Consider the following 27521-nt stretch of genomic DNA (forward strand, 5'->3'; position numbering starts at 1 on the left):
TATATATTTAAAAAAGTTTTAAAATATAAAATCAAATTCAAATTTGGTCGATTTTCGAACAATAAAAATTCAATAATCCGAAAACGGAAACTATGAACATATGTATAAGTTATCTGATTAATTAATAAGAGGGCAATGAATAATAAACCCAACCTAATCAAAACTCTAACTTAGGTTAAAAATAGTTTCTTTTACCTTTTAATCATAATTTATTATTATTTAATTATAGTTTGATTATTGTTAATACCTCTTTTAATATAACATTAATTATTTTATGAATAATTATTAAATTATACATTTTCATTTTCGGATTATTTTCAAATAAATAATAATTATTCAATTTTTATTTTGTTTAAATATTATAATTCAAATTATTTTTATAAATCAATATAAATTTTATCAAAAACATAACAAATATTTTTTATTTTATTTTGGATCATCAATATTAATATAACCAATAGGACATTATATGTAACATTTTGCATAAAATATACCTATTAGAAAATTAAGTCAACTTTTTAACAATGTAGACATGGTACTTAACAATATCAAAGGCTTCAATTGCGATTCAAATGAGATTATAGTTGAACATGTTGATAGTGGTAACTTATAAACACTAATTTTCAAAATAACATTATTGATTTGGATATTTTAACAAAATTTTGCTTTAAAAACTCAAAATTTTTGAGTTTTTTTTTAAAAGAAGATGTATATATACGAAATTGACTCTACACAATAAAATCGATGGTAACACAACATATCAAAGTCAACTATTCTAATCGAAACATAACATATGTCACAGTCAAAGTCAAAACTTTCGTTCTGTGTGAGAACGATTCACCTAGCCGGCTTAGAGTTCCCAGCCACCAGTATAATTCATTGAGTTTCCTAGCAAGATCTTCGAGCCTGATTTCAATAGTTGAAAAATAACTTTGTTAATCAATGTTATTTACCTTGAAAATTACAAATGTTTACTTTAAATGTCAATTTTTAAGAATTTTAATCAATATTCAAAAGCTATGAGATTTTCTAAAATTCTCTTATTTATGTAAAATGACATTTACTCAAAACCATAAGAAAAATTTGAATTATGCATGATCGAGCTCCCTGTATATATCTTGAGATTAAAAAATCTTATAGCATTGGGTATATATAGTAGTATATATACATATTTTATTTTATTAATTCTAATATATATGAGAAAAACAACTAATTATATAATTTAAATTAAGAGGAAAGTGTCCAGCCCAAATATTAGAGATGCTTTCCTTCACGGTAAGTTAATTATTAATTATTGATAGCAATGTTGATAGAAGACTTTAGCAATGTTGATAGAAGACTTTAGCAATGTTTTAAAAAACAAAAAATTATTTAATTTATTAATATATTTCTTTGAATGGAACAAAACATTAATGTTCATTTAACAATTTAATTAATCATTGCCTCAGTTCAAGAATTTAATTGTACTCATTTTTTTTTAAACAAAAGCCTTGTTTGGATTGGAATTAATTGAGTTTTATAAATGTTTTTGTTCAAATTAAAGTTATGAAAAATTAAATTATTGAATAAAAATATTTAAAATAGTATTAGTATATAATAAAATTAATTAAAAAAATATAAATTATTTTAATATTTTAATTGATGATCAGTTATTTAAAATTTAAATAAGAAAAAAGACCCCATCTTGATAATGATGTAAATTATAAAAGAAAAGTCTAAAGTCTAGGTCTTTTCGTTCTATTGCTTTGAAATAAGCCAATAATATTTCATTAAACAACTATTTCAAGTAATTTACCAAATTATTGCATATTTTAAGAACAATAATTTTGTTTCATGAAGAGTTCTAGTCAAACTTTAAAATGTGAAAGAGGTCTTAATTGTTTTAAAAACATAAATTTTATCTACTTTTTTTTTCTTCTTTAGAACTAGTTTTTCAGCTTATAATTTTATTTGAAATTTTAATTGATTAAATTATTCTTTACATTTAATATTGTTTTTTTAAAGTATTTTATTATTGAAGTTGATAAATTGAACCATTTAGTCATGTAATGGTTGTTTTCTCACTTGAAAAATGAAAGAGTGTCCCATGGTGGTTTGGAATTTGAATTGCCTAAAATGTTTAAAAATAACCTTATTGTTTGTTTGGACATGTTGATTTTGATGTTCAAATAATATTTAATTTAATTTTTGACTAACTGATAATTCAATATTAACTAGTTAGGGTAAGCAATCAATCAAGGATTTTAAGGAAATGTTTATATTATCCATACACAAATGGTTGTTGAAAGATTCTTTAGTGAATATAAAAGTTACCTAATTTTGCCTCACTTTATTTGTTTTTGTATACCATTAAAGTTAATTAGGGAACCATAGTTTAAACAAACGTACTACTTATAAAGAATGTTGTAATATATAGGCTTAACCCTAGTTAAAAAAATAAAATTATTATCTACCAATTATAATTGTATCAACATTTAAAAAAAAAAAAAATATTAACATTGTATCAGTGGTTAGTAAGATAAAATGCGGGGGTGAATTATAAAAAATAAAAAATTATTCTTTAAAAAATGTATGTTATTTAGCTAGGGTTTCAATCAATTTAATTTCTAAAATGTCTTTTTAATTTAATAAAAATAAAGTTAAAACATTTTAGTATTTTATTTGATAAAATTAATAATTTGATGATTAAAATGATAGTAACATTATAAATGGAGATTTTTTTAAAACACTAGATAAATAAAATAAAAAAAAACAGAAAACCATATCAAATGAGCTCTAAATGCATGTTTTTATGATATTTTACACTAAGAATATACCCCCTAATTCTAATTTGATTTTTTTTTGTTACATTAATTTGTAGTTTCAATCTCTAATTTAATTAGTATAACTAGATAATTAGAAGGTCTATTTCTTTGAGTTATCACACTTAACGCATATTTTTTTTTTTTATAAATTTGGAAAATGTATAGTAGAATATATTTTCCATTTCATTTTCATTCATTGAGACTTTTCCGATGGTTAAAACAAGTGCAAAACAAGACAATTAATAATTCATATTAAAGTTGATAAAGTAATATGTGAAAAATGAATATCTTGATGATAGGTCACCAAACAACAACCCTATCTTCTTCTCTATTAACTCTCATCCACCAAAAGCTCAACAATTTTCAGTCAGAAACTTGATCAAATGGATGGATATATTATTATTGTTACTTCAATTGTATATTCTATGTTAATTAGGCCCTCAATTATTTGTTTTATATATATATATATATATATATATATATATATATATATATATATATATATATATATTGTGGAATATAAAAATTGCACCTACTAAGATATGGGACCTTAAGTTATTTGTCTCTAAAACAGTACTGAAGGTTTAAAAAAATGTTCAAATTAATGTCTCTGTTAAAAAGTTTGTTTTTTTGTAATTTTTTTTTTTTACTTAAAACTTGTATTAATCAAGTGATCCCCTCTTCTAGTCTAGCGATAAAAAGAGGTGGATACCAACCCTAAGTTCCTGGGTTTGAGCCTGTTAGGCGGCAAGTTCTGCGTCTGGTTAAATGATTAAGTGTGTGTTTGCGGGCTACATACTTAATCCTTTGCCCCATTTTTTTTTGTATTAATCAAGTGTATCAATATATATACATATATTGCAATTCAAACAACAATATTTCAAGAGAAAATTATAATAGATAGAAATGAAGATAAATAAAAAATTAACAGCCAAAAAATGCTCCACATCTTATTCAATAACATTAAAGAATGAAGATTATTGTTAATTTGAACAAATTTTGTTAAGTTGTTTAAGTCTCCATCTCCCACATACCATGTAAGTAAACGCACAATGAAATAAAATATGGTCACAAAAAATAATTGACTCTATGCTATCTATTTTTATCAATAATCAAGATACTAAAAACCCGCTCAATTAATCTTTCTTCGTATAATGTGATGCATGGTCTGAAAAACACTTTCGATATAGTTGAACGGTTTTTGTTTACCACATTTTTCGTTTGAATTTTAATTATTTTGTTGTACCCTTACGTTTTTTTTAGTTAAATCACTTCAAAAAATATTTACAATTCATTTTTTTTCTTAGTGAAAATAACAAATCAATGTATACTAATTACAAAAAGAATTTCAGAAAATAATCAATGCTAAAAAAATAGCAAACTATTATCAGAAAAAATAAGACTTTTTATAGTTCAATGAAGAATATGAGAAAAAATAGAATATAGGGAGTAAAATAAGACTTTGATAGAAGTCAAGGGAGTAAAATAACTATTATCTCTTCTTCTTTCTCAAGATCGGGATTTTCATCTTCCTGTTCCACCGGTGAAGAAACTGTATGCTGACTTTTATTTTCCGGCAGAAAATTTGCATGATTTTCGAGAAATTCTTCTTTTTTTGCATGCTTTACACTGTCGATTGAAAAGTTGCTTACCAAATCACCAGCCGAAACGGCTCCAATTAGAAAGGAATGGAGCGTTCGGCTCTACCGATCGAAATGAACGATGCGATAGCGTTTAATCTGATGGATTTAAGATCGCCTTCATTTTCCTGATTCCTTAGAGGTATGCAAGAAAAGTTCATTTAGGTTTTGTTGATACTTTTGCACTCTTGCATGCTGTTAAGCTTAGACTGCGTTGATTATGAACATGTAGTGTTTTTATCTTTACAAGAAAAGGCAACCAACCCTAAATTTAATATTTTTTTTAGTGGGCAGGGCACCTTTTTAACCCTAGATTTGTTAGTGGAAGACAAATCTTCTGACTTCATTGCAATTTTATATTGCTTGATTTGCCTTTATGATGATGATTTTTTGCAAATGACCTAAAATAGTTATCTGTTCTTTGCTAATTCAACTCAAACATGTTTCATTTTAGCCATTTTTTGAAACAGTGTTTTTGGAGATGGATGGCTTCCAATCCAACAGAATCAATGAATCTTTGGATAGAACAATCAGTAGTAGGTCTTCTTCATTGACCAGACGCTCGTTGATCTTATCTGGCACTTCTCATCCTTGTGATGATGAAGACATGGAAAATGAAAGTGTATCAGAAGCCGGTGATATTGGAGACAGGGCTCTTCTTGGTAGTAGATCCATAGGAAGTGGTAGATTTCCATCTCATTCTATTGACAATTCAATTGAAAGTGGATCTGCTGTTCCAATTCCAGAGGATGCTCTTCTACAATCTTTCAGGTTTCGATCTCAGGATCCCAACTTGTCAAGCAATGCCTCACCCGTGTCCCCATTGGCCCAGGATATAACTGCATCCCTTTCCACGTATAATATCGTTAGCTCTAGTGATCAAAAGCTAGTGGGTATCTTCACAAATTTATTTGTTCTTTTGTTAAAATTGTTTGGAAATGCATAGAGGCAATTAAACTTGTGTTATGTGCCTGTTTATTTAATGCAGGAAAGTGAGAAAAAATTGCCTTGGCTAGTGGAATATGTTTCGTGCCTAGTTCATCTTGCCAGTTTTGGGATTCTTGGGGTAATTCCTATCTAGCTTGCAAACTGGTTGCAGAATGGAAATGACTCCATTGAACTTTTTAGTGAAAAATTAACTTGGTTAGCTGCATATTCTTGTGCAGGTTTTAACTAGATATTTATTGCAAAAATTATTTGGGCCTGGGGAGATTGGTGCTACTAGTGATCACAGTTATATGTATTTGGATCTTCCTTCAAATATGGTCGGGTCATTCTTGATGGGGTGGTTCGGTGTGATTTTTAAACAAGATATCGCCAGATTTTCCGAGCATATTCAGATTGGCTTGACCACTGGTTACTTAGGAAGCCTCACTACCTTTAGTGGCTGGAACCAGAAAATGATCGAACTCAGTGTTGAAGGCCGTTGGGTTTTCTCCGTGCTTGGTTGTGTCATAGGTAAACCATATTCCCAGATACAGAAACATAAACAATAAGAAGTTTAATTCTGAGAGATTCATGTTTTTATTTGTGTCTGTTTGCGGCTGCAGGTTTATTTCTTGTGGCCTACTCCATTATCTTTGGTGTGGAGACAGCTGAGGGGTTGAGATGGATCCTGATGAAAAGGTTCGATTTCGAGAGGAAATGGAAGATGGAGGGCGGTTACAGGTCCCGATTGGTACTGATGGTGATGTTTTCAGTCATATTGGCAACTTTATGGAGTATAAGTGGGTCACTTGAGAGGAATGAGTTTCATAATGGTGGCAGTAGAGCACAACTTTGGCTGGCTTGCCTTGTTGGACCTGTTGGCGTGTGGATAAGGTGGTTTCTAGCCAGATTTAATGGTCGAGGAATAGGGAAATCAAGAACCTTGAAATGGGTTCCATTTGGAACTCTAATTGCCAATGTTTCAGCAGCTTGCATTATGGCAGCTCTTGCAACTATGAAAAAAGTGGTAAGCTTTGTTAATTTTGAATATTCGTATGTTTTGGTGGTATGTTGAAGTTGGTTTATAACATGTAGGTTAATACGAAGAATTGCGAGACGATAGCGAGTGGATTCCAGTTCGGGTTGATGGGTTGTCTGAGCACGGTTTCTACGTTTGCTGCAGAGTTTCATGCAATGAGAGTAAGCAAACATCCTTGGAGGGCGTATGTCTATGCCACAACCACCATTCTTGTTTCTTTTGTCTTGGGAACCCTCATATATTCTGTCCCTGTTTGGATCAACAAATACTAGTTAAACAGGATATAATTCTTCTCAGTTTTCAACAACTAATATACCTAAGAAACACATTTTTCTCAAATAACTGGGTCCTCGCTCGCATTACAATGCACAACCCGCTTTGTTAAACAGGTTGGGTTGTCAACGTGCGAATCGACAACAACCAAACTACATAAATATTCTATTTTAATCAAGTAAGCTATAGGGTTTTATATTTTAAATTAACATAAAATTTAATAAATGTGTGATACAATATTTATATAATTTTAATTTTTTTTATTAACATTTATATATTCTTTTATTTTATTTTATTAATATGTAAAAATATTTATATCTTATCAAACTATATTTTCTAAACATGACTACACCTAACAGACCTACCCCATTTAGCTAACAGTCAACATAAAGGTTGAATTTTCCCAAAAAAAACATAAAGGTTGAATTGAATTTTTTGATAAATCTTATAAATTTTTAAATCTATTCATTTTTGAATCTACTCAATTAGGTGGTTTGAGTTTTGCACGTGAGGACCTAATTAAATTAAGGTGTATAAATATATTGATCATCAAAACATAATAATACACACACCCTGACATCACATCACCATATCCAAGCATAATGGAGGTAATTGCAGTAGAGAGAGTCCAAGCCATGGCAACCACCGGAGCCATGCACGAGCTACCGGCTCAGTTCATCCGACCACTCCACGAGCGGCCGGAGAACACCAAGGCCATCGAGGGAGTTACGGTTCCAGTAATCTCCCTCGACGGCCCCCGCGAAGAAGTCGTCAAGGAAATGTCAGACGCTGCAATCAAATGGGGATTCTTCCTCTTGACCGACCACGGTATACCGGCGCCGCTCATCCAACGGCTTAAAGAAGTCGGAGAAGAGTTCTTCGGGCTATCACAAGAGGAAAAGGAGAAATATGCTAACGACCCTGCAAATGGGAAGTTTGATGGGTATGGAACAAAGATGACGAAGAATCTTGATGAGAAACTTGAATGGGTTGATTATTTCTTTCATATTATGTGTCCAATTTCTAGGGTTAATTATGATTTCTGGCCCAAGAACCCTAGTTCTTACAGGACTGTAACAGAGGAGTATAATGAAGAGCTGGTTAGATTAACTGATGTGATACTTGAGCTTTTATCTGAAGGATTGGGTTTGGAAAAGAAGGTGTTGAAAACACATCTTGGTGATGAAAAGATTGAACTTGAAATGAAGATCAACATGTATCCTCCATGCCCACAACCAGAGCTTGCTTTAGGAGTCGAACCTCATACCGACATGTCTGCTTTAACGTTGTTGGTCCCGAATGATGTCCCTGGTTTACAAGTTTGGAATGAACCTAATTGGGTTGCTGTTGATTATCTTCCAAATGCAATCTTTGTTCATATTGGTGATCAACTTGAGGTAAGTAAAAAAGATTGTTCATTTTTTTTTACTTTTTAGATGAAAATTGGTATGGAAATTGATTAATGAGAATTGGATTCATGTAGGTGCTGAGTAATGGGAAGTACAAGAGTGTCCTTCATAGGAGTTTGGTGAATAAGGAACGAAAAAGGATGTCTTGGGCGGTTTTCGCGGTGCCTCCACATGAAGCGGTTATAGGGCCGGTCCCCGAGCTTGTCGACGATGGGGAACGCAAGGCGAAGTATTCAACCAAAACGTATGCGGAGTATCGATATCGGAAATTCAATAAGATTCCTCAGTAAGGAATGAATGAATTTGGAACTAGTTAATAAGCCTGGCAGGCGGCTATAAGTTTATTTTATTTTGTAATGTAGTGATGCATGGTTCCATTTTCTTTAAATGGTACTTAACATGCTATTTATGGGTCGAATTAACCTTATTTATGTATGGAGGAGTGTATCTCATATTTATGATGAATTAATTAATGATCTATTAGAATATCCTTTTTACATTCTTGTTTGCTAAGATAACTCAAAAGAGTATCTTTTTACCAAGAAAATAAAATAAAATAAAATAAAATTATGATTTGATTAGTCAATAACTCCTTTAGTGGGAAAAAAACAATGGAAAAGTGACTAAATGCCCAATCATCCCCACCATAGAAATGCATTGGCCATAATGTGCTAGACTATAAATTCAATTTAGTCCTTGAATAATTATGAAATATTTGGTTAAATTCTTTAACTTTGGTTCAAGTAGAGACATACCCTACTTTTAGTTTGAGAGATTATGGTTGATTTGCAAAGATAATGAATTATAAGGATTTTTTTTAAGTATTAGCATTCTAGTTAAAAAAAATAGCGGACTAAGAATGATTTGTTTATTTATTTTTTAAATTTAGTTAATAAGTATATAAATAAATAGAGAAAAGAAAAGACATTGAATGGAGAAAAAAAACAAATTTTATGTTATTTTCTATATTTTTTATTTAGGTAATTTAGTTAGAAGTTATAAAAATATAAAAAATAAGAAAAAATAAATTTAATATTTTTTTTAATAGAAAATTTTAAAATAAATTAAATAAGTCAATTTTTGAAAATACATCAATTTATATGAATTTTTAATAGATATTTCTTCAGATGATTTACTAAATTAGCTTATTATTATTTTAATTAATAAATTAAATGTTTAAACAATTAAAAAAATAAATAAATTAATTGATATTTGAGGCTTAAAGTTGTGTTTATTCATCAAATGGTTACAATTTTGAATTTGTTGATTGTTTCATTTTTTTTTATCTAATTTCATTTGTAAAAATAACTAACACTCTAATCAATTTTTCCTATTATTCCCGAAATTACCTATTATTTGGAAGGCATTCAAATCACATTTAAAGGTTTGTAATGTGTATATCTTGAAAAAAAAAATTTGAAACACAAATACATTCAAATTTTTTTTTTACGTAGTTCCCTTTCTTTTTTTTTTTAAATAAATACCAAATCTATTTTTATTCAATTATGTCCAATTATTCCCACAAATCATATCATCTTAAAATATTCAAATCGCATTTAATAGTTTGAAGCGTAATCTTGGAAAATAAATATCAAATATATTATTTTTTGAATTTTCTCAAATATTTTTTTAGATTATAAATTTTTTAGTCACTCAAACTATCTTTAATCAATTATAATGCATAATTTAACTAATATCAAAAATATTTTTTTTAAAATATCATTTTATTTATAAACCCAACAAATTAATTAAAAAAACAAAAATATACCTTAGTATTTATTTTGTCCATTTAGAAAAAACCTCAAATGATAAAAATAAACAAAGCTCAAATGTTTGCTCATTTTATTAAAGGTTAAGTATGATGGAAAGTTTTTATTAATTTATCAAGTTGAGGGGTCAAAATAGATTCTAAAAAGAAAATTATGATGTATTTCCTCTTCATATAGAACACTAAAGATTAAAGTGTTTATGCTACTTTTTCTTTGTCTTTTTATTTTATTTGATTTAGAAAATAAATTATATGATTCATTAAGTTTTTATTGAAATCGATATTTTTTTTATCTGAATAATATATTTCAAGATAATTAACCTTGGAAATCAAGAAAAACAAAAAATTCCCTGTAAAAACATTAAAGAAAGAGCCTTTAGTCATCGCCGACCATTTATAACGTCACTTTCGTTCTCCACTGAAATTGAAAGTCTATATATTTATTGGGTTTTCTTCCTTTCTTCCTTCCATTGTTAACCCTTCCTTCCTTCCTTCACCTTCACTCTTATCGGTTTCTTCCGTGAATATTTTTTCTTGATCGGAAGATACCCTTTTTCTTCTTCTTCTTCTATCTTTAGCATAGCTTAGCGTAGCTTAGGGTTTATCTTTGTCTCTTATCTTTTTCATTTACCCTTTGTTTTTCTTCTTATTTTATCATCTCTTCATTTCACTTGTCTATTTTCATTTATTGGGTTCTGCTTAGAATTTTTAATTTCAATTCGGAAAATCATGAAAGGGATCGTCCTTCAACAACCTCCAACAGTTGATAGAGACGATGATAAGGATAAGAAGAAGAAACGCAAACCACGACGATCTAAACAAAACCCATCTGTTTCAGGTATATCATCAACTGTTCTTGATTTTGTTTTATCTTGTGGATTCTGCAATATGTTTGAGTAGGTTAAAGTGTTACTTAGATCTGATTGCATAGAATTTTCTTCCATTTTCTATGTCTGAGTATGGTTTTGCTTCACAGAAGTAGCATGTGGATCAGTAGATGAAACACTAGTAGAAGCATCTGATATCTTGGAAGTTGTTGAACAAAATCCTAAACAATCTAATGTTGATTTCAATTCTGTACCAACCCCCATACAATTAACTCAGAACAATGGGAATATGCAAGATAAACCTGTGTTACAGTATGATCTTGCTGGTAATGTTGTTTCAAAAGCATGCCCTGAGACTACCATTCCTGATGAGCCGAGCTCTTATGGTAGTAGTAACAAGGATTCTCACATACCTCATCAGGGTTCTCGTCACAGAAGTTATTTTTATCCACATTGGTCTAAGGAAGCTGTTGATGAAGCAATAGTGGTTAGTCTCCTGAACTTTTTCTTTCTAGAATTTGTTTGTAATGGTGCAGATTCATCTGTAAGGATGCTGTTCTTTTAACTTTTCAGAAAGGAAATGTATATACGGCACTTTTTCGTGTGAATATGCACAACAGACTTGAGGTGAGTTATAGAAGTTTTTTGATATATCTGTTGCACTATATTGTTCTATTCATGTTGTTCATAATGTGAATATTTGTTTGTCTTAGGCCTATTGTAAAATCGACGGTGTTCCTGTAGATGTCCTAATTAATGGAATCATTTCTCAAAATAGGGCGGTAAGTTCATTCTTCTCTTTGTTGATCACTCTCCTCTCCAATTATAGAATGTTTGCAGTAGTTCAACTTTCAAGGTAACACAAAACAATTCATGTGCTAATTTGGCTCCTATTTGGTTCTTACATTTATTTGTGCTCTTCTAAATGAACTGCATAATTCAAAGTCCCCATTTTTTTCCTTTCATCTAAGTTATCGAATATGCCAATTAGGTATCTTACAATGTTATCTTAGCTATGGCTCCCCATTTAGAAACACTTCATACTTTATATGTCTGTATCTGTTTTCAGATTCACATGAAAAACAAGCAAAATGATTTTTGAATTTGTTTCCAAATATTTTTGTATATGGATCCATATCCAGATACATAAACAAAATTTAAATGTTTTCAAATGGGCCCTACGTTTACATTCAGGTGTTTTGCTACTTATAATACATCAGATACATGCCTATCAGCATTGAGCCATTTACTAGTATTTTGTTAAATTGATTTCCTATATAGGTTGAAGGCGATACTGTTGCCATCAAAATTGATCCTGTATCACTATGGCCTAAGATAAAAGGACCTGCTGGCGTCTCTACCCCTATTGCCCCATCAGAGGACTGTAACAGTGTTTCAGAAATATGCGAGTTTGCTACTGACAATTGCAAGGGTAAAAATAAAATTGAAGTTAACAATGAGTATGTTAACATAGTTCCTCCTAAGAACCCTAGTTATGATGCCAACAATGGGAGTTGCTTACAAAGCCTCCCTATGTCAGATTGTGGTTCAAACTCTGTAAGTGGATACAATACACTTGCATCAAATACTTCAAACCATCATAATCAGAATGGAGCTATTTGTGGAAAGGAGAAGCTTTTTTCAATGATAAGTTCATCCCCAAATAAGCGCCCTACAGGCAGAGTTGTGGCCATTACTGAAATGTCTTCCCGTCGAGATGCTGTGGTTGGGTTTCTCAATGTGAAGCAGTTAGTCTCCACTAAGGAAAACTACAAAAGAGAAGGCAGAAAAAAGAAATTCACTCGCGAGTTCATAATGTTTACTCCGACCGATCTGAAGTTTCCAAAAATGACGATACGGGTTCGTGACTTGCCAGAATGCATTAAAAGAAGATTGGATGAGGGAGATTTAACAGTTGATATGGAACTTGTAGGTGTTTGTGTTACCGATTGGGGAGAAGATGATTATCTTCCTCAAGCATATATCACCCACATTTTTGGAAAGGGTGGAGATATCGAGGCACAGATAGCTGCGATCTCGTTTGAGAATTCCATACGAAGTTCTGAATTTTCTCCCGAGTCCCTTTTGTGCATTCCTCAAGTTCCATGGAAGATACCAGACGATGAGATACGAAGAAGAGCTGATCTTAGAGAAATGTGTATATTTACGATTGACCCTTCATCTGCAACAGATCTCGATGATGCACTGTCGGTTCTGACTTTGCCAGACGGTAATTTCAGGGTAAGTGTGCACATTGCTGATGTATCATATTTTGTTTTACCAGACACTGCCTTAGATATCGAAGCTCAAGTTCGTACGACAAGTGTCTATTTGCTACATGGTAAATTACCTATGTTGCCCCCGTTACTTTCGGATGGCCTTGGCTCGCTTAATCCTGGGGTTGATAGGCTTTGTTTCTCTATTTTCTGGGATATTAATCTTTCTGGAGAGATTATGAATCGTTGGATTGGCCGTAGTGTTATAAAGTCTTGTTGCAAGCTTTCATATGAGAATGTTCAGAATATGATAGATGGGAATCTAGATGATGGCTGGTTTCCTGAGTTGCATGGACAGTTTCAGAAATCTGACATTGTCGAATCTGTTAAAATCCTTCAAAAGATTTCAATGATTTTTCGAGATAAGAGGTTTAATGATGGAGCCTTGCACCTCGATAGCTCCAAATTGACTTTCTTATTTGATGATAATGGAGCTCCTTATGATAGTGTGTTTTATGAAAGAACGGAGTCACATATTCTTGTTGAGGAGTTCATGCTTTTGGCCAATAGGACGGTTGCTGAAATAATATCGAAAGCTTATCCGAATTGTGCTTTGTTGAGGAGGCATCCCGATCCTGACGTGCGGAAACTTCGAGAGTTCGAAGGTTATTGTGCCAAACATGGTTTAGCTTTGGACGCTTCATCCTCGAGAAGCCTTCACTGCTCTTTAGAACAGATAAGGGAAAAGTTGAAGAACGACTCCGTTTTATTTAATATCCTTCTTTCGCATGCTTCCAAACCGATGCAACCTGCGAAATATTTCTGTACTGGGGATTTGAAAGAGAATGAATGGGGACACTATGCTCTTGGTTTTCCTTTTTACACTCATTTTACTTCGCCACTTCGCAGATATCCTGATATTCTTGTCCATCGGACTCTTTTGGCCACATTAGAGGCTGAGAAAATATACAAGTCGAATGGAAACTGCTTTACTGGAATTTATTTTGACAAAATTGCAGCAGAATCGGCTAAAGGACGTGAAGCACTTTCGGTTGCAGCTCTCAAATATGGGCTTCCTTGTCCGGAAGTTCTGGCGGATGTTGCTGCTTATTGTAATGATAGAAAATATGCTAGCAGGATTGCCAAGGATTCTACTGAAAAGGTCTACATGTGGGCTCTTCTGAAGAAAAACGAGGTACGCCATCACAATTATGTTATTTCTTTTGCCACGATTTGTAAGAGATGTGATTTTAAATTGAATTTCATGATAGGTGATTATACCCTTCTTCTCGTTTCGCTTGAATAATCTGAAGATTGCTTTCTTTTGAACAGTTACATCTGTATTTTAATATCTTGATAAAAATATGATGCATAGTGATCTAGAATTAGGTGAGAGATAGGCTCTATTTCATAAAAATGGATGAGAAAAGGAAACCCTAACTGCTAAGGTTGAATTACAGAAATAAAAATCTAATAACAGTATTCAACTAGTTTTCAGAAATTGATGTAGGGTTTCTTTGATACAAAATACTGTCTTGGAGTTTGTTTGATGTAGGGTTTCTTTGATACAAACAGAGTGTTTTGGAAAAAGAAAACTTTGGATGAAAATGTGGGTTATTTGGGTGAAATTGACTAAAATATCCTTGCGTTTGATATTTTAAATGTATTTGATTGATGAAGTGGTTAATGGTATAGAAGATACAACCCTTTTAACTGTTTTCCGGAAATTGATTAGATTATTGTTGTGTTTCAGATTTTATTGACGAAGGCCAGGGTGTTGGCTCTGGGACCAAAATTCATGTCTATATATATTCCCAAGCTGGCGGTGAGAATCCATTTTTGTCCGACTCACCTCTTTCTCACCCGCCCATGTAATTTTTTCTATGATTCTTATTTATTTTCTTATATTTCTCTCCGTTTTAGATTGAGCGTCGCATTTATTACGACGAGGTTGATGACATTGTGCCTGAATGGCTGGATATGACGTCCACACTGGTGATAAGCTTAAACACTAATAAGCGTGTGAACAGGCGAGCCAGCTCAGGGAAATACAAGACCCTCGATGATGTTGTATTGATCGAATGCCCATTCGAGTTGAAACTGGAAGAACTGGGCAACGAGTTAGGTGATCTTGTTGTTGATGATGTGGAACCTGCAGTTTTTCCTCTTACCGTAAGTCTGTTGTCAACTATTACCATTGCGGTTCATGCTGTTGGTGGTGATGATGGGCCACTGGATATGAAGGCGAGACTGTATGTGAGTTCATATTTGAAGTAATAAATTGGGAATTTTAACAATAAATGGATGAGAGAGCATATCGGGTGCAGAGAGTTTTTGAAGACAAAGCATATAATTGTGGGAGAAAAGGTTGATGCAGTTTTTCTATTGTTTTGTGGGAGAAAAGGCTGAATTTTTTAAGGCCATTCATTCCCCCATTTGTTGGTGAGGTGTTTGATCTAAAAAGAAGCTTCTGTTATGGGATTAAGTAAAATTGTAAGCTTGGTTGGATGATGATGGTGAACCCAGATTGGTTTTTAAGTTTGGGTCCCATGGCATATTTCCATCATCTACCATCTTTTGCTATTATTTTGCAATAAGACATGATTATCATACCTAGATTTTCTTATTTTAATTGTGCGTTACTATAGTTTTTAAACATTAACTACTATGTTATTTCAGAACACTGTCATTTTGGTGTAAATTTGGATGAAATTTTGTTGGTAACTTTAGATATGAACTTGTTCTAGCTCAGATTACACATACATTGAACTCTCTGGTGTGATGCAAAATATCTTGATAGCAAAAAAGAAGGTAAAAAGATTTGCTCAATCAATGTCTATGTTCCAAATTCACAAAATGCCCTGATTGAAATGGGGCACCACTTTTTCTAAAGAATAAACCCCGGTTTAGAATAAGATAAGAAACTGTTTTCAAATGATACATTATGCAACAAAATATTATATGTTCAAAACTATAAGATTTGTTATATGATGATGTTATGAATACAACTGCTCCAATTTTTATTCTTGGAAATATCAAGATTAGTCAAAATGGAAAATTAAGTGCAATCAGATTGTTCAAGCTAACAAATATCTCTTCCTCGTAAGAATAAAGATTAAGATTGCAAAAACTTCCATGAGAAACACCATTATTTTCACACGACACAGAAAGACAGAATTGAGTTTCAAGATTCAGATTCAGTCTCAGATAAGAAGTCTGGACTTGCAGACTTTTGGGCTTCTTCTAGAAGGCTCATTTGGCGTTCAGCATGCTCCCTCTCGCATTGGGTAATTCCCATGATGATATCTAGCATGGTCCCCGTCGTTCCATAGAACACAAGGGGCGCCAAAGACTTCCTTTTTATCCCCACCGGTATTGCAAGCAAAGCCCCAGCAGCAGAGAAAAACCATGTGCCCATTGCACTGCAGCAAAAATATTGAACCATATTGCTTTTATTTCTAATGCTTCTCAAACAAAACATACCAAATCTGACAAAGGGGTTCAGTTCAATAAGAAGAAAACAAAAACTATTGATGTTCAAGAAATTGATTTATATATATCCCATTTGCCTAAGAACAGCAAAGAAAAAAACCAATGCTCAATTGTTTGATGCATAATAAGCTCTGGCTTGTGAGCCTCTTATGCATCCTTCTTCCAAGGTGATAGATACCCTTAATTTATTCCCCGGTTACATAAACAATTGAAAAGAGAAAGTTTCAAAAGGTTTTGATATGAAACACAAACCGGAAGAATGTTCCAAACAAAGGGTTTTCATAAATCTAGGAACTACAGCTCATGTATTTGTTAGGAAATGAAATTTAAAAGTATGGAAATCTAACTTGGAAACAGTGCAGTCCTCTAGATGCTTCACATTATCTTCACCTCCCATTTCCCTCCTTCTCTATAGTCCAAGAATGACCTTCTTCCAACCTGTTTGAACATTTGTTAGTTTAAGCTTTTATGATGTCAAAACATCATTGAATTAGAATCCCCCCAAAAGCTCTAAACCATTGTTATCAGCTAATAGAATTCAATCAATGGAATTTCAAAAGGAAGATTATGTTTTTCTACAATACCCATAAATGATACATGACAAGGAAAACACAAAATCTAAAAAAGGAAGTATGACTGAAGATAGAGGTAACATTGCCCTAGATAATGATCATACTCCAATAAGCAAAGCAATATAATCCATTCCCCAATGGTACCCAATCGAAGAATACATAAACTAATCATCCATACTTTAAACTACAGTCTTAAAGTCTAGTTTTTTTTCAATCTGATCCAGACCCGACGGGCGAAGCGATGAGGTAAACAAAAGAAGAAATTGAAAAGGGTATGTAAAGAAGAAGATAGAGGAATCAAACCTTTGAATCGGGAGACGGAACCTGTAAAGAATGCCGGCGCCGTGAAACGTCCAATTTTTTCCGGTGACTCAAAACACTACCTTGGGGTTGAGGGTGGAGAGAAAAACAAAAATAATTAATTATTATATTTTAGTTTGATGGAATGCCAAAATGGGTTGTAAAGTATTATACTGTATTCAAATTGGGATATAAAGTTTATTTTGCACCATAAAATTGGTCCATTTAAAAACCCTTTTTTTAATGTAAAAAATATCAATCAATTTATTAATTTTTTTCAATTAAGTTAAGTTTGACTATTTTGGAACTTATAGTTATGAGATCTCCTCAATGAATTTTACATATGTAATTTAAATTGATTTGAAATGTTCAAATAACAAATGAACATAATAATTTAAAAAAAATATGCATTTGAAGTCAAGAGAAAATCATGCTATTTTTTGGACTTAGTTTGAGGTGGCTAATGTGTGTTTTGTAAACATAAAATAAAATTGAAATGTTAGGTTTGGTTTAAAAATTTTTAATTAAGAATTGAAATTATAACTTTAATCCATTTATTATAATTTTATAATGGTGAATTCTATTTTTTTTTTAATTTGAAATTATAATTTCAGATGTTTTTTATTTGATTTTTAAATAAAATATTTTTTTTATTATTATTAAAACATGTTAATCATGTTCAACTCTTTTTAGAATTTAGGTTATTAAAATATTAATATATATATATATTTAATTTAGTAAGTTAATGAATTAACATATATTTGTTTTTTTAAATTTAAGAAGTTAATCTGGCGAATTAATATATATTTTTTTAATTTAGAAGTTAAAATAAAGATATTTTGTTATTTTGAATTTAGAAGTTAAAATATCGAATTAATCTTTTATTTATTATTAAAAAATATTATAAAATAAAAAATGTAAGACTAATATTTTTTAGAATCAAAACCTAAATAAAATCTCTTGAGACTTGAAATATTGTGTGTAAAACCAATGTTTTAATCAAATAAATAATATATACTAAAATTATTTAATTATATATTTTTTAAATATAAAAATTTTAATTCCAATTTCAAACCTCCAAACAAACCCTTATATTATATCCCAGTGTAATTCCATTTATATATATTAGGGTAAATGCAACTTCAACTTTATCTATTATAAAATTAATACTTTTTCAAAAATAAATAATAAACTACTAAAACTGAATATTACTTTTATTATTAAATAAACACTAATATTACGTTAATGTTGTCCAAAGTGACTAGTTCAGAGTCTCCAGACTGAGCTTATTTGCGAAAACATTGTTATAGTTTGAAATTCTTATTCCATACCAATCTAAACTTCATAATTTATTTATATTTTAAAAAGTCTATTATAAACCAAAAAAATTATTTAAACAAAACTAGAAAGAATGATATTAAAATATCAAATAAATAAAAAGTAAAAAAAATAATAATTAAAATGTTGTTGAGCTTATAAATTCTCAAAAAAAACGATTAACTCTTCGACAAACTCTACTGGCTTTCCTGAACGAATATCAAAAATCATCGTAATAATAGTATTATGAATGATACGCATCGGACGACTACGGTCATTGGAAGTTCGACGATTTCTCTCCAACCAGATAGTCACCAAAAACTAATTAAATATGTAGGTCTGTCATACCAGTTACATCAATACAAACTTTCTAGTAACTACCTAAAGACTCGGGGCATCACCCAATAAATCTCAATAATACTCTACAAAATGCTCCAAATACTAGTCACTCATCGACAATGCAAAAGTAAGTGAGTTATCGATTCAACCTCTTCTTGACACATACGACAACGACTAACCATAATATAACATTTTTCATGCACATATCATTTGTTAGAATCCCACCATGAATAACGCTCTATCCTAAGAACGAGATCTTGAATGAAATCTTTGACTTCCAATGTTTTCCCAATAAAAATTATATAGAATCATTTTAGCGAACAACTTGTAGTAATGTCTCACATGGAAACTATTCATATTTTGTCAACGCATAATGTTTTGTTGAGACGGTGACACTTGTTCGCGTCCTACTAAAAGTAAACTCTATTATAGGACGAAGTCTCCATAATGTTTAATCTCCTTATATATCTAATTCGGCTAGCGAAATCCCTAGACCGAGGATCAAACATGTCATGAACTGTGACATTTCTACATATAGCAATTGAAGTAAATTCGTGATACGTCGTAGCTAGAAATTAGACATCACACCAAATATCGTCCCAAAATCTAATCGAAGAACCATCCCCACAATAAATTTAGACTACTCATGAAAACTTTTACACATAGGATAAATTATTCTCTAAATGTTACACTCTACTGGATAATTAGACATTTTGGTGAACTAACTAAATCAATTATTACCATACTTACATATGATTATCGATGCTAAAAAACTATTCGTCTCCATTGTAAATTTACTACACCATTCTGATAGAAAAGTTTTATTAAAATAATTAATATCTCGAATATCTCAACCATTTTTTCTTTTCAATATCTAAGTTTTATATCAAAATTAATTATAAATTAATAAAATGAACATTTAAATTTAATCTAAAAAAGTATTGAAGATATGAGTGTGTCGATACGATATATCAAAATTTGTTTACCATTCCGTACCGAAATTTTTGGTATAAGAGTTCGGAGAAATTTTGTAAGAGTGAGTAATTCTTACGAGTTTAGTCTCCAAAGTGTTTAATGAATATGCTTAGCTAATGTCTTCCCGATAATATATATTTTGTGAGTAGTCTCAAATTTCATTTAGAAATGGAATTTAAAACATAATTATATATAATTTCTCAATTCGTTATTTATTTATATACATGTAAATATTATTTATTTTATAATTTTATAAATATCATTTCGGTATATATAAATATAATGAAATTTTGAAAAACTCGTACCGATAATTTTGTATCGGTACCGTACCATACCGATTTGTTCGGTATACCTAAAAACATAATATTTTTGTTATTTTATCATACAATATTTTTGATATTCCAAAAATATAGTAATTTTCTCATTGAAAATGTAAAACCTTTTTATTGATATGATTATTAGAATGATTTTCAAATAACGCATTATATACAAAAATCACTTGTATTCAAATAACTTTTCCTAAAAAAAAAAAAAACTTGTATTCAAATAACTGTTTTTTTACCCAAATAATATTCTATTTAAAAATAAGCATAGATTATTAAATAAAAGTTGCAGATCAAACAAGAATAGTGACAAACTAAAATAAATGAAATTGTAAAAATGTCAGCATAATATGACAAAGCAAAACCGATGATGTTTCTCGGTTTCCTAAAATCAGCTACGAAAATGATACACATATTTCTTTCTACCCCACATATGATACACATATGCCTCATTTTCTTAAATTAAAAAAAAAAAAAAAAACTTAGGTCATGATTGTGTAATTAGTGGATGACTTTAGTTATATTTATTTGAAACTTAAATTAAAATAACAAACTAAGATATGTTAATTATCCACTTGTTAGATACTCTTAACTAATTATGAGATGTCCAATATTTAAGCAAGCAAATTATCATTATATTATTATATTTTTAAAACTAATTTGATCAATATAGCAGATTCCATGGCGGGGTTTCAGGATAATCTTATTTTTTTTAATATCTTCTAATATTGAATTATTGATTTTGCTGTTTTAATTAATAATTTAGATTCTTTATAATATTTAATTCATTAGATTAATGTCAACTTATAACCCTATTGTTTTCTGATAAAAAAAAAGGATGGGATGGAATTTTAAAGCTGTCCTGTGTTTAGTTAGGGGTTGTCTGTTTCTCATAATTAATAACTATTCAATTTAATTTAGTACCTTACTATTAATAATATATATATCAGTACAATTAATTAATAACGTCTTGTTATATGTCATATATATATATATATATATATATATATATATATTATTAAATGGTATATATGTTTCTCTTACTTTATTATTATTATTATTTTTTTTTTAATATTAAGAAATTTTGATTAAGAAATTGGATATTTGAGGCTGGATTTTTAAACAAATTGAAGTGGGTCCTCTTAATTTTTCTAAATTAAAATATTATAATATATATAAAATTGTTTATAAAAAATATCAAAACTGATTAATTATTGTATATTTATTATCACCCATCGGTAACTCCAATGTAAATGGAAGTTTCGATCATAGTAAGCATCGAAACCAATAAAATGAAATAAAATTGTTTAATACATTTAATTATTGCAGACTTGTGTTGTTTTTATTTATTTATTTTGTTTAACACTCTTTCAGATTTATTGTTAATTTTTTTTAAATATAAGTTTTATTTAGTTTGGAAAGTAATAAATCTGGAGGGCCTGATCATGTGGCTCAGTCTTTTTCAAGACCTTATGAGAAATTACTTTAGAATATGATGTCAAAACCTTTTGATTTTTTTTATTTGATTTTAAATGACCCCTTTGAATGAAATAAAAATAACTTTATATTAAAAAAAATGTCATTTTTTTTGTTAAAGCATATTATTCTTTAAAAGAATTTACCGTCGTAACCCTACTTAAAATTTTTAGATAAATTTACTTACAGATTCTTATTCTTACAAGGCAAAATGATTCGAAAGTGAAAAAATTTAGACTTATTTGAATAAACATTATTGTGATAATAGAAATTATGTGCCTTATGGTGATGGGAAGAAAATGAGACAAGTTTGACATATTTGTGTCTATTTATTTTCAACTACAAGCTAATTATTGTTGTGACAAGTGTAAGTTAATGTGTTTTTTAACTCGAAAAGGCTATCATAATTCGAAGTCACGTAACAATCGATCTTAAAACTTTTTTTTGCCATTTAATTGCCTACATGGATGTTACATGTAAAGTGATTATAATTGATTTTTAACATGATTTGATTATTTTGATTTGATAACAAATTTTATGTTTATTTTATTGAAAATTGCAAGACTAAGCTTATGTTTGGTTTGTGTGGACTTAGTCGTTGTAGCTGATAACAATTTTTATGTTTATTTGATTGAAAATTTCAAGACCTAGAGTTTGTTTTGGTTTGTGTGGACTTAGTCTTTTAGGGTTTCTAGCAAATCTGTCCAATTTTGGGACAGTCAATGCCCTTGTGAATAATTAGAGATTATATTATCAATCATCTTGTTTAGAATTTACAAGATTGTTTTTTTTATACACGGTGATTATTTTCTAAACTAAATAAAAAAAATTATTCATAGTAAATTGTGTTTACCTACCAAACCAAACAAGCAGGGATATGAAATCGATAAAATTCTAATAATAATAAAAATAAATATTCAAAGAGAAAGAATTAAAAAATGAGCCACAAACACCTAATTAAAAAACACATTGGAATTTGGTAATGAAAAAAAAAAACACATACATCAAGAATATATAATGAGCTTATTTAAAACTAATATTTTATCAGTTTGACACAATATCCTATTAAAATTACAAAATTAAACTAAGTAATTATTTTATTTGGTATGAACTATTTTTATAGATTATCATTCATATTTTTTAATAAATAATATTACTTCCTACAAAAATAAGTCACACAATAAATATACTATTAAAGGGTAGTTTATATAATAAATTAAATATTTAAGGTTCTTTTCTCATTAAAAACTCTCTAATTTAATCATGCTACCTTAAAAAATAAACCCAAATAAAAAAAATTAATTTTTATACATCAAACCAAGTCTGTTTATTGTTAAATATTATGAAGAGAACAAGTCATAAAGTTTATAGGCATTTATTAAGAATAGGAAAAGTTCAAAACCATCTTAAAGACTTGTTCAATTTATTTAGCAAATAAATAAATAAATAAATAAAGTCATTTTCTAAGAAAATTAAACATTAAGTATATTATGTTTGAATTTAAATTGAAGTGAGTTAGTGAGTAAGTTAACATTTAATTTAATTGAATTTAAGTAAATTGTTCTACTTTTATTATTTCTTTATATTTTATTGTTATTTATATTCATTATTCAATGAATTTAATAGTTTTATGAAATTATCCTCAAACTTTAAATTATGTTATAATTTTAATCTATATTAGATGATATTTAGATTAAAATAAAAAAATTGTTTCTTTAATTTGCAATTTTCTATCAATATATATATATATATATATATATATATATTCATTTAAAATGTTTTCAGATGTAAACCGTCTGATTTTTCATTTTATAGATCGACCACAATTACATTTTCATTTTGACTTGCACTCCAAGAAAAAAACAAAGAAGTGAAATTTTTGATATTGACTATTTTTTTAAAAATAATAAAAATAAGTGTTATTGAAGACTTGATGTTTTATATTAAGCAATCCATCATGTTCACAATTTAAATATATATATTAAAGATATGGATAAGCTCAAGAAGAGCACTTATCATCAATAAGTTTAATAAATCTATGACAGCCATATATTAATTAGTTTAAGTATATATAGATTAAAAACTACTTACATAAAAGTAAATAAATATGAGTTATATTTATATCACTTTGTTTAAAAAAGAAAAAGACTTATTTTATTTTACTTTGTTAATAAATACAATATAAATAAATTATCATCATGAATAGTTCATGCCCATAAAAAAAATATAAAAAAATAAAAATTTGAAAGAAATGGCGAATTGAGAATTCCAATAAAACCCAGTCCACTGTTTCCATTTCATCGTTCTCAACCCTTTCCTTCATCTCTCTCTCTCTATATCTCTCCCCGCCAAAGAGATTTCGCGCCGCCGCCGTCGCCGCCGCCTGAGATGTTACGGCCGCCGCTTTACTTCACTATAATATCAAGGTATTCAGCGGACATCGAAATAATAGGCAAATCAAACTGTTAAGATCCGAGGTTTTCGTGGGGCCCCACCCGAAATGGACGCACCGAAAAGCCAAACCAAGTTAGCGCGAACTCACTCCTCCTTGCTCCGATCTTCTCCGACAGTCCGATCGTCAATCCATAGCCTTTCATCCATCAACGAGATGGATTACGAAGATGAACCAGACATTGAAGAACAGAAGCCACATGGAAAACCCGGTTCACCTATGACCCGACGTCGTTCAACCCGGTTTGTTTCCTGCATCGTCGTCTTCTCCTTCTCTATCTACACCTGCTTTCTCTACTTCCGCCGCGACGATATACCCACTTCGGAAAATCTCCTGTTAGTTCTAATCTTCGTTGCCGTAGCTCTCTTTTTCGCCGGAAAAAACAAGGGTTCGATCCATCATACTCTTTCCATTATCAGACAAATCCGTGAAGATTATAGGAATAGACTTGGATTATCGAAAACCCATCATAAGCCAGTCCAATGGTTCATTGGGGAATCAATGGATTCAAACAAGGAACGGAAATTAGTTACAGGGGAGGGAAAGTTTGTTCGAGAAGGAGTTGAGTTCTACAGTACTGGCGACTTCTACGAGGGGGAATTTCATAAGGGTAGATGTAATGGTAGCGGCGTTTACAATTACTTCGCAAATGGAAGGTATGAAGGCGATTGGATTGATGGTAAATACGATGGGTATGGAATAGAGAACTGGTCAAGAGGCAGCCGGTATAAAGGACAGTACCGGCAAGGTCTCAGACATGGTTTTGGTTTCTATCGTTTCTTCACCGGCGATACCTACGCAGGTGAATGGTACAACGGGCAGAGCCATGGAGTTGGAGCCCAGACTTGCTCTGATGGTAGCTGCTATCTTGGTGAATTCAAATGTGCGGTCAAGCATGGTCTCGGTTGTTACCATTTCAGGTTAAATTTCAGTTCATTTTTCTGATATAGAAGTTGTTAGTTTGATTCCATTGATGCCCATAGATCTAAGCTGTGTTTCTAAGCTGTAGTGAATTTGATTGATTGAGAATCTAAAACATTGAATCATGATTGTTTGTTCACAGAAATGGAGACAAATATGCAGGAGAGTACTTTGGGGATAAAATCCATGGATTTGGAGTCTACCATTTCGCTAATGGCCATTGTTATGAAGGATCATGGCATGAAGGTCGTAGGCAAGGTTGTGGAATGTACACATTTAGGAATGGAGGTGATAAACGTTGCGGTGAATGGGATTCAGGCAGCCTTAAGACCCCATTATCACCTCTAACCGATACAGTTCTTAGAGCAGTTCAAGTAATAATACTAACAAATCCTTTTTTACTACAGTTTCCTTGGTAAAATGGCATCTAAATTTCTCTGATTTTGAATTTACAGGGCGCTAGAAAAGCAGCCCAAAACGCAATCCACCTTCGTCGTGTTGATGAACAAGTCAACAAGGCAGTTATGTCAGCCAATCGAGCAGCCACTGCTGCTAGGGTTGCTGCTGTAAAAGCCGTCCAAAACAGAATGGATGGTAAATTTTGCGATACTGACATCTGAAGAACAGCCACTATTAACCAACCAAATTGTAAAATTACATTTTTCTTTTACTAGAATGTAATGTTACGCCAGAAGAACCCAACCCCGGCTAACCAAATTGTTAGCCGGTGAGGTGTTTTTTGTTTTTCTTACCATAATATCCACATGTAACATGTATATAGTAGATGTAAATCGTCGTTCTTGTTTCTGTATCGTATCTGTATCGGATTCAAATCAAAATGTTATAAGAATAACAAATTAGACTGAATTATTGTTATATATTGGGATGAGGGGATGACTAAGAAATGCAGGAAGCTTCATTATTATGTTTGGCATACAAAATATTCAATAATAATAATAATAATAATGTTCTCATGCCCCCTTCCCCCATCTGCTTGTCTTTTACAGCTTTGCCTTATCCCAATTTCAGACACCCTTATCTTTAATGTCTGAAGATGGCTTCACACATTTTCAAATGTTCCTTTTTTTTCATTTTTTTTAACTTCAATTTACATTAATCAATCTTATGGAGAAGAGTTTTCGAAAAATGAAAATTATTAGCCAAGGAGCCATAGCCATGTGCAACTTTTAGTTGAGGATAAAAGTAAAAAGAGTAGTGATTATTAGGGTTTGCAGGTCCACATGGTGGGTAGTGGTGGTGATAGTGAATGTAATGGATTCTTTATATAGTAATTTTAACTTTTAATGCATGCTTGATTCTCCTAACCTTTCTTCTATAAGTTTTGAAAAAAAAGTGATTTCTTCAGATCTGATAAATCGCATTCGAAATCCTTCTCTTTTGACCAAGGCGATGTTGTTCCATTTTCGCGACATTATTATAACCAACATTCGGATCAAATTTGATATACAAAATGTTTATTATTTATTTAGTTGAGTTATGAAGATAAGATTTAATATTTGAGATGAATTAAATAATTTGTATGTTCAAAATTGGTTTGTCTTGTTGCTCCCCAATCCCAGATGCAAAAAATTGTATAGGTTCCAACTAACCCACATGCATCTTTCAATAAATTAATTAATTAGAACTGCAAATTGTTGTGTTGTTGTCTATTTAATTTTATTCTACTGTAAATATTTTTGTAGCTGAAATAGTAATTAATGAATTATTAATTAATAATAAACAGCTAGCTTTGGCAGTGAAACTATTATTAGATGGTTCATTCAATTGATCAACTTTGACTTTGTCTTTGGTAGATGGGGTAGGTTTTGAACAACCAATTAGATCATCACTACTTCACCAAAAAAAATATTTTATTTAGAAATGTCAAATTTAAAGGTGACCTGTTTTTCATAAAGTTTTAAATCTGGGTTTTCAAAATAATATTAATTTTGTTTTTTTTAAATTGGTTTTAAATAAAGGTGATAATAATTAGTGTATAGATCTTGGGATTATTGTCCTGTAGCATGTCCTTAGCATAACCATAGATTAAAATAAATGATGATATATAATGGACATTAATTATGGGGATTTATAGATTCTAATAAACAAATGTTTAATTAATAATTAATATTATTAATTTAATCTTTTGCTTGTTCCTTTAGCTGTCTTGGGAAGGAGGGAGGGATCAATCTCTGACTGATGTTGTGAGAATTAATTGATTTTGTCTGCCATTTTGTTTTCATTATTTAAAAAAAAAATTATATATTTGACTAGGGTAGTTCTTTCTCAAGAAACTTTTATTTGGGGTTAACTAGGGCTAGTTTGATTTTAAATAAAAGTACTTAAAAATAAATTTAAGACATTATTTAAAAATAATATAAATCAGTTTTTTTAACATATTAAACTTTATTCGACTCACTTTAAGTTGAAAATAAATGATCATCAAGTGAT

General features: G+C 30.4%; 5 protein-coding genes across 6 annotated transcripts; 4 read left to right on the forward strand and 1 right to left on the reverse strand.

Moving 5' to 3' along the window:
* Positions 1–4350: 4350 nt before the first annotated feature.
* LOC124945197 lies at positions 4351–6703 on the forward strand. 2 transcript variants are annotated; one of them, XM_047485588.1, is made up of 6 exons: positions 4351–4586; positions 4899–5333; positions 5433–5510; positions 5611–5902; positions 5995–6398; positions 6467–6703. In XM_047485588.1, exons 2-6 carry the CDS (start codon positions 4926–4928, stop codon positions 6680–6682), a joined length of 1398 nt encoding a protein of 465 aa, XP_047341544.1. In that variant the 5' UTR covers positions 4351–4586; positions 4899–4925; the 3' UTR covers positions 6683–6703. The 2 variants fall into 2 exon arrangements, with proteins under 2 accessions (XP_047341544.1, XP_047341543.1); XM_047485587.1 differs by having other exon boundaries at positions 4915–5333.
* A 550-nt stretch (positions 6704–7253) lies between these two features.
* Positions 7254–8675, forward strand: LOC124945345 (flavonol synthase 1-like). Its single transcript, XM_047485763.1, has 2 exons — positions 7254–8080; positions 8167–8675. Exons 1-2 carry the CDS (start codon positions 7286–7288, stop codon positions 8380–8382), a joined length of 1011 nt encoding a protein of 336 aa, XP_047341719.1. The 5' UTR covers positions 7254–7285; the 3' UTR covers positions 8383–8675.
* A 1652-nt stretch (positions 8676–10327) lies between these two features.
* Positions 10328–15634, forward strand: LOC124944474 (DIS3-like exonuclease 2). The gene is made up of 7 exons (XM_047484734.1): positions 10328–10698; positions 10837–11174; positions 11261–11314; positions 11401–11469; positions 11969–14098; positions 14657–14728; positions 14827–15634. The coding sequence occupies exons 1-7, from the start codon at positions 10590–10592 to the stop codon at positions 15178–15180; spliced, it is 3126 nt and encodes a 1041-aa protein (XP_047340690.1). The 5' UTR covers positions 10328–10589; the 3' UTR covers positions 15181–15634.
* Positions 15635–15929: 295 nt separating this feature from the next.
* On the reverse strand, positions 15930–17391 carry LOC124910331. The gene is made up of 3 exons (XM_047450964.1): positions 17271–17391; positions 16743–16833; positions 15930–16325 (listed from the first exon to the last, which is right to left on the reverse strand). Exons 2-3 carry the CDS (start codon positions 16790–16792, stop codon positions 16088–16090), a joined length of 288 nt encoding a protein of 95 aa, XP_047306920.1. The 5' UTR covers positions 16793–16833; positions 17271–17391; the 3' UTR covers positions 15930–16087.
* A 6605-nt stretch (positions 17392–23996) lies between these two features.
* On the forward strand, positions 23997–25937 carry LOC124910564 (phosphatidylinositol 4-phosphate 5-kinase 4-like). The gene is made up of 3 exons (XM_047451230.1): positions 23997–25069; positions 25213–25444; positions 25526–25937. Exons 1-3 carry the CDS (start codon positions 24198–24200, stop codon positions 25688–25690), a joined length of 1269 nt encoding a protein of 422 aa, XP_047307186.1. The 5' UTR covers positions 23997–24197; the 3' UTR covers positions 25691–25937.
* Positions 25938–27521: the final 1584 nt, after the last annotated feature.

This window comes from Impatiens glandulifera, chromosome 7, assembly GCF_907164915.1.
Source record: "Impatiens glandulifera chromosome 7, dImpGla2.1, whole genome shotgun sequence".
Taxonomy (NCBI): Eukaryota; Viridiplantae; Streptophyta; class Magnoliopsida; order Ericales; family Balsaminaceae; genus Impatiens; species Impatiens glandulifera.